Source organism: Mycteria americana, chromosome 8 (assembly GCF_035582795.1).
Source record: "Mycteria americana isolate JAX WOST 10 ecotype Jacksonville Zoo and Gardens chromosome 8, USCA_MyAme_1.0, whole genome shotgun sequence".
Taxonomy (NCBI): domain Eukaryota; kingdom Metazoa; phylum Chordata; class Aves; order Ciconiiformes; family Ciconiidae; genus Mycteria; species Mycteria americana.
This window is the reverse complement of record NC_134372.1, coordinates 36,267,058-36,279,315: the sequence shown is the minus strand read 5'-3', so window position 1 is coordinate 36,279,315 and position 12,258 is coordinate 36,267,058. Positions and strand designations below refer to the sequence as shown.

Sequence of the window (12,258 nt, the reverse complement as noted above, 5' to 3'; positions counted from 1 at the left end):
GTTAGTAATTACTTAAAACCAGAATGGAAAAATCTTTATAAAAGACAAATTAACCATTTGATTCATTAGGAAGAAGTTGCAGATCTTTCGTGTGTAACTTTGAACACAAACTGTGAAACTACTCTAAGAAGAAAAATGGGGTGAACTAGACACAGTGTTGTAGGCGTTGATTTAAGGAAACACACACTGCAACTTAATTTGGATAATATCTCCTTTTAACAGTGCTTATATATGGGAAGGAAGGTATGTACACTATCTTCCATACGAACAGGCTGCACAAAGCCTTCTATTAATGTTACCTGGAATATTCCCAGAAAGTTAATCAAAGAGATAAGTAAACCATTCAGCACATGTCGCAAGCCAAAAAGCTGACTTTTGAGGTCAATACAAAAATAAGTTAAGAACTGTCTTTTTGAGTAAAAGTCTTCTAAATAAAAAACCATCCAGGTGAAGAGTCTGTTTTCGTGTGACAAAATTAAGACTGGCATTTGAAACATACTGTTAAAAATCCTTTGAAACTTCGTTCCTGTTACTGTGTTCAAACATTTTTGTTATGATGGACAAATGAAAGAGGCTTATACCCTAATAACTGTACTTTGAACACATGGCAGAAGGCAGACAGGTCTTCTGTCTGGGCCACTACACTTTACTGCAATTTTGCAAACCTACTTTCAAAACTACCCATTCTCAGACATTAGTCCATTTGAGACATTGCTTTCTATATCCCCTCATGCCAATTAAATAATGAATCCTTTCAATAGCAATTTATAAAATATTAAAAACTTAAGTTTCACTTTTACCTTAAAGTTATCATAAAAAACAAACTCATTTGCAAAAGAAGAAGGTCGTAACTACCTGAAAAGGAAACACAGCTTTGCTAAGACTTAAGCATTGGGGGGAAAAGGACACAATTAAAGCCTTATACTAATAATATTAATAGACTTGCACTCTTTGTTCAACTCAAAACTAATACAAATGCAAATTTTCAGGAGGCAAGACTTACTACATAAATTAGTTTCAACAGAGGATCTCTAAGACCTTACACCTACTGGTCCTATATACCCTGAAGGAGCTAAAAGCCTTTGTGAAGAACTAAGCTGATTTTCTATTTTAAAATTCTTTTTTGGAATCGTTAAAGCAATACAAGAAGAAGATGTCTCATACAATACTCTGAAGGAGGCAAAGAGATCCCTTCTACCATGGGATCAGCAAAGTCACACTCCAAGAAACTTTTTTAAGCAGTAACTCACTTCATGAATCTAGCTAGCTCCTTCCTCGGCATTGCTTCTCTCTATGATACTTACATGATCACCAGTACTGCAGCATGTAAAAAAACCTCATACACCTTAAATTATTTATTTTCACAATATACAAGTATGGCAGAGCACCTTGCTATTCCCATTTTACAGACAGGAATGTGTAACGAGGGAAAACTTAACCACAGAATATTTTAGTTGAAAAACTGTTTTCAAAGTATTTTCTCAGTATTCTTACTCTTTTCTTTAACTCTCCTTTTGCCTGTGAGCTTCAGTATTTGATTAAGTATCTCCCTGGTCTAGAGGCTAATCCTAAAAACTTATAGTACATCCATAGCTACTCCCCATACAGTTTTCTGGCTCGGGTACGCAGTTGTAAATGTTTCAGAGATTGCATTTATTGCAACGATAGGCCTTTCAGATAAGGATGTGTGAAAAAATATTAATAACCACAAAATGATTACAAAATGCACTTAAGTAGACAAAATGAGTTTGTAGTTGTACTTGCAAAATAAAATCTACTTAGTGACTCAGACTTCTACACAGGTTCAGATCCCTCCTCCCACTCTGCACACGCAGAACAGGGGATTATGCATGAAACAGTCAAGGCAAAACACAACTTACCACCAAGCGTGTGAGATTACTCTCATCCTAATTTTAACAGGTTCGGTATTGTATGCTTTTTTCCCCTGTTGATATTTCACAGCATATCAAATACAGTTCCTTAAAAATATATTACTTGCAGTAAGTAGTTTAGAAAGAACATTATGCGTTTTGGAAAAGGCTACTCAAGCAAACGTCCACCCTTTCCAACAAGAAGCACGAAGACACAGCTCAGACTTTTGGAGTCTTTCAAAAGCATTAGCCTTTAAACCAAACAACAACCTAAGTGTCAAACGTGCAGTCACCTCCATTAGTTAAGCTGTTCCTAAGAAAGAGCTTAAGATTCTCCCCTGAAAAATGCTCTGCATTTGCATTTCCTACTGGATGAAATACTATTTCCAAAAAATATTTGTCATCTCCAGCAGTGCCAACACACACACTTCAGAGGACACAAATCCTTCCACACACAGTCAGGGTCCTGCTCCCCTTACACAACTCCTTCGAGAGCTGCCTTATCCTCCGTCAGACACAGCAGCAATCACCTCTCGCACGCGGCTTTTATTCTTCAGTTAATTCCTATCAACACCGTCCAGAGCTTTTTTCAGTGTATAACGCACCCTCCAAAGCCCAAATCAAAGAGAGGTGGCGATAGTTTTCGTACAAAATGCTCCCATCTGTGCTTTCAGCTCTTGAAGGTAGTCTCAATATACATAAACATCTAGCTTGAGACCAATTTTCCTCAGACTTTTATTTTACATTCATAGTCAATGTGATGCTCAGCTGTTTCTTAAACACCACGAGTGTCTCAGTCATTGCCTGTGTATCTAAATATCGTGCAACAGCCATCTAGGTTACACTGGAGCACCAGCTTGCGATGCTGCTTTCCGGACGGAGCACGTTGGATTGCTCCGTTAGGTAAGGACACTGAGCAGTTACACACCACATTTTATTTTAAAATGCTGTATAAGCATTAACTAATCTGCCCAGTACCCTGCGAAAGAGGTAAGTATTACTCTCTCCTATTTTACAGATGAAGAAACAGACAGTTTAAGAGATCTGCCCCAGGCCACACAGCACGTCGGCGGACAGCTGGGACTACTGCGACACTCCGTCCCCGGTCAGCCCACTGGGTCACTCGTGCCTCCCCTGCCAGCGGAACGCCGGGGCTCCCGGTCGGCCAAAGGAGAGACCTTCCCGTGGCCAGGCTGCTCAGCGAAGAAGGGGTCTCCTGGAAAAGGGCTCGTGCATGTAACTGCAGGGGAAGCTCAGGGTTTCATGTTTTAGACTTGCCACTGCGCATCCTAAAAGCCTCCAACATCATTCACTGAATTTTAAAATGTGCCGTATCTAGAGAGAAAAAATTCACTTTACAAACTACAGGGGTTTTTTTTATCCATTGAGACCCCCAGAAAAACATCGTTAGAGTAAGAGAGGCTCCATAGTCTCCTCCTTTTACTACCCTGTGGCTTAAGCTTCTCGGAGCCTTTTAAGACGGATTGAACCAGAGGCTGTTGTCCAACTTTGTCACATCCAATAATCTGAGAAAAGTCTGACATGGCTATCAGGTGAACCCGAGTAGTTCCTATTTACATGTCTCAGCTAAACCGCTTGGAAAGATAGTTCAGCGCCACAGGCAAGCCAGAGTCTTTAGGACTGTTTTCCAGGACTGCCAAAAGGAAAAGGTATTTGAATCAGAAATCAGGATATGTAGATTTCCCCTGCGCAGCAGCCTTTGAATATTTACAGGCAGCGAGATTTCTTTACATTTAGATCATTCTTTCCCAGCTTCCTTATTAGTCTGAAAGGACTTGACTGGATTTCCTTACCCCGTGATTAGCCATTTTTAAGAAGCAGCCCTCTGCTTGCTACATATACACTGGGAGAGGAAAAAAATAATTGGGGAACACATTTCATATTGTTGAAATGAAGTCCACCGAAGCCAGATTTTACAAGACATGACAACGTACTAATGCCAAACTGACACAAATTCTCATCTATGCGTTTTGGCTTTAATGGGTTAATTAGCTTGGCTGGATACAAATTTTAATTATCTGAGTTTGACATTAATGTCCTTGGAGTGTTGTCTGTAAGGATTTGGGGAATCATAGACATTATTTTAGTTACTTCTGGAAACTGTGTGTTACACTGGGATTTAAATAGTAAGAACAGACAAGAATAGTGAGAACAGGTTGATCTATTTTGAAAAGTCAGACTTTGTGAAACAGGACAAACTGAGATGAAGCTGAAGCCTGGTCTACCTTGCTAGGTTCAGTTAGTCTTCGGGGAAGTCTCGTGGATATAACATAGAAGAAAAAGACTGGAAAGTTAGAAAATAATCTCCTCTGAGGATAGGTGACTGGACAGAAATTTTAGATTAAGTATAACAAAGAATTCTGTATGCAATTGAGATTTAGAGTTAAGGGCTCTTCACTGTCTAACAGTTTCTCACGTAGAAGGTAACCGGTCTTAAGATGGTTATAAATACACAGAGTTTTTATACAAGCCAGGGAGCAACCACCTACCTCAATTACTGAGAGCGGCTCAGTTCCTCCAGAGTGAGAACCGAGTACGTGCACCTGAAGGCAGCACCTCAGCGGTTCTCACCCTCCACCATGGAAATGCTGGGCTGCCACCATCCCATTTCAGGTGCAGAAGGGAAGTTACATGGGAGAACCACAGAACAGCATTTTGCATGCAAAATCTTTCATCAGCAATTTCTAGCACAATTATGATTGACCCCTGAACAAAACAGGAATACCTATCACGCAGTCTGTTAATGGAGCATGTTAATATTACTGAGGCTGGAGGTAAAGTATCACGCAATCTAATGCACATACTCCAGTTCTGAATTCTTTGGAGATGGGAGGTATTTCCTTGCAAAAGTACAGCGCTACAGTACAATTACAAGTACTACTAATGGGTTGAGTTACGGCATGCTATTTTAAGTGCATTACTTATTTTCTTGCTTTTAAGGGTCTGCATAAGTAGATCAACCATCTGAGGATTTTTAACTGTATTTCAATAAATATACATTTAATCTGTAACAAAATATTTTTTTAGCCAATAATTGTCCAACAAACTATCACAGGTTACTTGAAACAAGTAACTTGAAACAAGTAAGATCTGCAGTTCTGCAGAAAGTAGCATCTACTAAGAGCTTTTCAAAACACCCTTCTCTGTTTTTCTATTCTTTTCTGTTCATTTTTCTAGAGATGCATTTGTTTTAAGATTCAAGAGAATCCCGATTGCTTTTTGCATATATGGATTTAAGCTCTCCTTGTGCTTGCAACAACATAAATAAATTCATTCTTTATAACAGCAACTGCACTAGTTCTTTAAAATGCAATGCAACCCTTTGTGCAGTAGCTTTGCGCCTTTTAAAGACAACCTTCATTCTGTTTTCCATGTTCCCTTGGTATCAAAATCAAAGTCATTTGGATTTTCTTCTGTAAAAATCTGTATAGATAATTTGGCTTTAGGAGCACTAAGTAAATGCAATGCATTTCTCTTTTAAGTTCACACACCTATGTAATTGCTAGAATTATACGAAGACATTTAAATTCTTCCTGAATAAAGGAGAGTGGCATTCAGACAACTCCTCTGTTGCCCAGTAAGAATTACAAAAAGGCAGGGGCTTCTTTGAATCACAATATATAACTTGCAGAAAGAAGTCTATTCTCCTTACTTCCACTGTGTTCTGGTTAAAATACCTAGACTGTGGTCCTGTGAGAAACCAAACACCTCCTGGGAACTGCAGAGCAAATTTAGAGCACTTAGCACTCTACCGAATCAGCTCCTAACTTAACAAGGGTAAGGAAGGAACTGATGGAGGTTATCAAACTAAAAAGTGGTAATTGCAAAAAATGGTAAAAAAATGTTCAAAAGCACAGTGAAAGAAAATTCTCCAGCATGCAGAAAAACAGCAGAATTTTTTTTAATAAAGAAAAGCAACAGCTACATTTCTTTGTAATATTGCCTGCATTTTTTGCTCTTTTCCCCCCAAAAAGTGAGTAGGCAAGTTTGTGTTACATTCTTTAGAATATAAAGAAAGTTATATTCACCCTTGGATGAAACATTAAAACCTCTAAAGGCCTCACTCATTCACAGATGGGAAATGGAAAGCCTTCCTATCATATATTTTGGAGACAATATCCTTTTTTCTGGAAATGCTGATAAGGAACAAATTCAAACTGGTCCTCATCCGCCTGGATCATCTTATTTATTAAAAACAATGGTATCTTTTAAACCCTGTATACTAAGCTATCGGTCAATTTTGATTGACACAAATATTTGTATTAAAGGTTACATACTGCAATTTACAATTGGGTACTATCACAATACTGTATGTTAATGTAATCAGTATTTTCATTTCATGAATTCATTTGCAGCATGACACCGCAAGGGTATTCTTACATATACTGAAGACACAATTGCTAAGTAGTTCAACAATTCTCCTTTAAGTGGGATTTTTTTTATCTGATAAATTTTTAACACAATAAAACCACTCCTAGTTCTGTGTGCATGTTTTAATTTCCCACCTCTTAAAGTGTTTAGACACTTGGAATACCTAGCATACTGAATTAATCCACAAATATTTACAAGAAAAATCTATTTAATTTCTTTCTATAGTAACTACCACAGGGACTATTGTAATGAAAAATTTCCCATCTTAAAGAATTAATGCGATTACTGATATAGAGAAAAAACATAATTTATATCATCACAAACACGTAAAAGATATAATCCCATATTCACAAAAAGAATCTTTATTCCCTCTTTGAATTCTGAGACAATACAGTCTTGCCTTGAGGAGAACAGAAATATTATGAAGTACCTTAAGCAAGATAATTGTAAGAGAAAAAACTACAATTGCATTATTGTTGTGCTAAACTGTGACATACTTAAAAAGCTAATTTCTTTTATTATAATGGAATTTGGTGTGCATATCCTTTAATCTATTTCACTATTTCTTCACATTTTTACACACAAACAGATGTGTAAAGTGTTTCCCATTATCTGTACTATCTAGTTTAACAAACTGCAACAAATTTAAAACAATTAAAAATATACTTGGCAATTCCATAAACTTCACTAGATTTTTTTTTAACAGTTTTGGAACTAACTGAACATCTAGGATGTCACAAAAATGTGCAGCAAGTGAAAGATCTACTGCAACTCAAATATTATTCGAGAAGACACGATCAATATTTTATGAAAAAGTAACATTTGACATGAGTGACTGTCCCAAATTTTACCAAATACATTTCAACCAATCACAATGCTGAACAGTTTGCATCTAAATCAAAAGCTAAGCAAACAAAAATGTATCCCCAAAATAGGGCTTTCTACAGCTATGTCAGTTAAAGTGCATTTACTTTTAATATTCAGTACAGTCACCCTTCAATTATTCCTTTCAATTAAATAAATTTTAACCAAGAAATTAATCTGCTGTGGCTGGGCATTTCTCTATTCCACAGAAGCAAACATTTTTTCACTCGTTCTCCTTTAAAAAGCAAATTTAACAAAACTATTAAGACAAAAAGGATGACCTAATTAGTACTAAGTAATATTTAAAGCTTTTATATATAGTACAATCTTATTGCTACCCCTAACTTCCAAGGCTTTATACTCACTGATATTGTTTGATTTATCTGGCACTACTACTGCTTAAACATGCAAATTCATATTGTCCATTCTTGTATGCATCCAACATACACAGAAGGAATCAAACTGTAAAGAAAATTTTCTGTGAACCTTGATCAAATTGAGCGCTAGGGCAGTGGTGTCCTCAGAGGCAAACAGGGACCCCGCCGGTGACCAGAGCTCTTCAATGGGCAGACCCGTGCAAAAGTAGTCAAAGGCAATAAAGAAAGCTCCCCAGGACCAGCAAGAAACAACACTCAGAAGTGAGCGAGTTACAGGAATCTCTTACCCTTTACTACCTAAGAGCCAGTCCTACTAGAAAACGTAAGCCCTGAAGAGATGCTCTCCCACTCACCACCACTCAGGAGAGTGGGACACAAGATATGGTAAGCAATGAAAATGTGTGTCTCGTATTTACTTCCTTATAACTCTTAATTTCTGTTAAAGCACTGAATTATTAGTGCTATACTAATTAAGTTCATTTCGGTTATCTGAACAGATTTGACCAGCTAGTTACGAAAAAATACCCCTCTAAATTAAATAGAGTAATATTGGATAAAAAAATGTAGGTCAGTGAAGAAACAAACCATCAACAAATATTGCCAGCTTTCTGTTCAGGAAGCAATTTCAGCATGAGCCTTTCTTTGCTCTGTTCAGATCCCAATTCCTATATATCAAAGCCTTTAAGCACACACTGGCCTTAAGCACAGGCTTAAAAAAAGCTTTGCTGTGTTAGGACCTTCCGACTGGCACACAGGACATTCAGGACTGCTTGCAATGTAATCCCCTGCAGTAAGCGTGCCCTCTTTTCCAGTGTGTGTGACCTACTCACAAAATTTATGTCCAAAACAAAAAGATTATGTACTAAAAATCAAATCACGTTGTATCAATGTAATGATAATGGCCCAATACACATCACCCTGTAAACTATGAAGCCCCTACGCTCACAAAATGCCAGTGAAATCAGAAGTCATACCTATGAAAATAACTACAGTGCAATACACAAGAGAGACTTTAAACTAATACTTGTGAAACATCAGTCTTGCACATTTGTGCCACAAGTGGCCAATTCACATTATACAGCAATGGCCTACAGGTCTTTCACATACATAACTTTTTTCTAATTAGAATAAACAAATAAAATCTCCAATATTCTCCTCTAAGTTGCCCTCACTTAGTGTGAAAATGGTTGAAATAGTTTAAGTCAGTTGTATTTTATAAAGGAGAAAAGTGTATCTATGAAAGAAATTTTTTTTTTCAGAATTGTATGTACTAATATGGTTTTTATAATCCAAAACTGAAAATAGTCCTTTAAATAAAAAGTTTTTAGTTAGTATCAGTGTTTTGGAGCCTCCCACTGGCAGCCATCACACAGCTGAAGTGAACTATCAGCTGAATGGAGGGTTTATATCCAGGCATCAATGACTATTTTGCTTTAAAGAAATGAGTATTTCTAAGTTCATATTTTAAATGCAATTTAAAAGATCATAAAGGAAAGAATCCAGCATTTATTGTGTGTCTCCCAGCAGACTACTTAATGTTCAAACATCTACTATGCAAAGGTCAAATGATTTCACTGAATGTAACGGTGACAAAAATATTCTGCAGCACTGAAAAAAGTATCAGATGATCAAGGAAAAAGCTATGGACCTGAGATCTCGCAAGAGTCACAATAAATACTGTAGATTCACTTCAGTAAGAAAGAAAATTGCAAAACTGTGTGAGGAGAACCAGATTAAGAAAGATAATAGGTAAAATACAAATTACATACTTTCGGTAATGTTCTTCATAAAAGAATATTTTAAAGTAATACAGCAAATGAATTTTTATAAAAAAAACTTTTCTTACACAAATATTGCTTGCACAGAATTGATAAAAAAAAGTATTCAGATGGGGAACCTCTGAGGTAGTCTGCTGCAGGCAGCAACATGGATAGCTGAACTTATAAACAAAAATCCAATGTAAACAGTTGTGCTAGTTGTAACATACACAGGGCAAAGCTGCAGTGAGCACTCATTCAGGAATGAGACAGATTATAGGTAAAACCAATACAAAAAAATTTACTCAAACGCTTATCTGAAGCAAACAGCAAAGGCTAATAGGTACCAATTTATTTTCCATTTTATTGTGCTTTTCCTTCCTTGACATTTACATCAAATATTTTAGGCTCTCATTCTTTCTAACACAAAGAGGTTCCAAAGTGCACTATGCATACCACTTGCTGGCAGTCCTGGCTCTTCAAAGCCAAGATCCCACCATCAACTAAAAAGAGCTGGAAACACAACCAGGAATAGCCTATCTGCCTCTGTGAGCTACTGCTGTGTAAGACGAATTTGGTCCTCAACAACAGCACTTCATCTGGGGAGATCCAGTGGATCTCTCCACACCAATGGATAGGAACATCGAGAGCAGGTGGCAGATAAGCAGCTGAGCAGCAAGCAAGAAAAAAACCCAACAAGCAGGAGTAAAGCATGTGTAGAGGGAGAAGAATGCTGGAAAATTATATGGACAAAGGGGAAAAAAAAAAAAACCAACAAAACACAGAGGACAAGTCAGCAAAGAAGTAAGAAGAGACAAGGAAACAGAAAATAGGGAATAAGGTAACTAAGAGCAGAAGTACAATGTGATGTTCACTTTTCTGGAAAAGAATACAGCATTTCTCACATTAAAGAAAAGTGAAAGGGGGGTTTTAGTTTGTTTTGGGTTTTTTTACTTCTGTGTATAATAAACAAATGAACAAATCTTGACTGATCTTGTATTCTAACATCTAACATCAAAACCTGAAGTTTGGTAACTTAAGCTGGTGTATCATTAAAAAAAAAAAAGGCTCTGGCTAGATGTTTAAAAAAAATTAGGCATATCCAATAAAATACCAAGTAAAGATGGAAAATAAGGTGCTAAACTGATATTACATCTGAATGAGACTTCTGTTAGCTACCTCACAAAAAAACCCAATGGTGTAGATGCTACTAATTTTATGTATTAATACAAAGATACATAATTTTGACTATTAAATTATGTTCAGAAACATACATACGTTTTTTTCTGTGCTCAACCAGAGCAACAGCCTGCTTTGCTGAGCATTTCGAAAACCAGTTGTCCCCAAGCAGAACAGTAACTTCATTGGTGTGGACAAGTTTTCCTGGCATGAAGGCAAGAGGACCAAAAGGTACCTGTCAAAGGCACAGAAGAAACAGCTGAAAATCACTAGTGAAAATAAAACCTAGACAGTCATTCATGTCTTAGTTTTTAAAAGAAAAGTAAAACACTGAGTTAAAGAAATAATAACTCTACAGCAGTTATTTAATGACTAAACTTGTTTTGTGACATTAAACTATAGCATAGCTGAATGCTCACGTGGGAAACAAATTCACTTAATCCCAACACGTAAGCCTTGATAATAAAAATATTATCATTTAGGTGAGCTACCTATTTGTTATACACAGACTACATTCAATTCCTAATAAAAGTAAGTTCAGCTTTGCTACAGCTTTTAAAATACTTAAATAGGTATGGTCAACTCAAAGATGAGTTGCTTTTCTCTGTATCTGTATTGCTAATAGTAAGTACCTAGAAACCTCAGTGTAAATTTGTGGGGCTACTAGCAGGATCACAGACTGTGCTTAATCTCAGTTTGTTTCATCATTCACCAGTATGCAGACCTCAACCTTCGAGCAGCGTGCCACCAAGCAACGCCCATCCTCCAGTGACCCTCCAGGCACAGGAACCAATACACAGAACCAGACACATTGGTGATAAACACATTTTATAACTTTAAGAGATGCTTCTTAAAATGTGTAACCCCCGTTTTAACACGTATTACAATGTATGGGACATTATTCTGATGATTTAAGACACCTTCCACAGCCCACACTTTCCAGACGGCGCTCGGGCAAGTCCTACCACTGAGGAGCAGCTTTGGCCACCCTCACTCCTGTCTCCTGCACCTGCATTCTTACCCTCAGGCCTACTGCCACCTGCCTGGCTGCCTTTGGGTTTCAATTGCAAAGAAATCAGGAGACCAAAATCAAATTAAAATGGAGGTGGCAAAAAGCTAAGAACCACATCCCTGTCAAGTTTTCTCTTTCTTAGGGTAAAAAGAGATCTGTCTCAGCCAGTTTGTGTCAGTTCCTTCTACTTTATTCCACTGCTGCCTTCTTCATATCCTCAGGATAGGCTCTTGCTTTCTCATCGCGTTTGTGCTGAAGCAGGGCACTTGACCTGGTGGATCTGCTTCCTTGGAAAGTGGTCTTCCATAGCTTCAGTATCCAGGAGGGTACCAATCATAGAATCATAGAATAGTTTGGGTTGGAAGGGACCTTTAAAGGTCATCTAGTCCAGCCTCCCTGCAATGAGCAGGGACATCTTCAACTAGATCAGGTTGCTCAGAGCCCCTGAACGCTTGAAACAATTCTGCAGCAGGCAGGATCCTGACATCAAGACTATGCAGAATGTGCTTTTCCTGCACATGTACCCTTCCTGACTTGGTTTTCAAGTAGCAGACTGCATCATTTGCCTGTTCACTCTTCCCCCAAAATGATGAAAGCAAAATTGAAAACATATGAAAATATTTGGCTAACAGAATAGGAACTATTTATATACATTTAAAATAGCAGATGTGAGTTGACATTGCTACTTTAACTAAGAATAAGCCCTATCTAGCTTTTTTAAAATAGGGGTTTTTTTCTATGCTTTGAAACAGCACAATCTTTCTGCATTACATCATGTGGCCATGCATATACACATGGTGATGGGA

At 37.4% G+C, this 12,258-nt stretch overlaps 1 protein-coding gene across 3 annotated transcripts in view; it reads right to left on the bottom strand.

The window, feature by feature from the left end:
- URI1 (URI1 prefoldin like chaperone) overlaps positions 1-12,258 on the bottom strand; it is a 43,589-nt gene that overhangs the window by 13,373 nt on the left and 17,958 nt on the right. For all 3 annotated transcript variants that reach the window (XM_075510723.1, XM_075510725.1, XM_075510724.1), the window contains one exon: positions 10,540-10,675. In XM_075510723.1, coding sequence (XP_075366838.1) covers positions 10,540-10,675 — 136 coding nt within the window. The remainder of the gene's footprint in view (positions 1-10,539; positions 10,676-12,258) is intronic.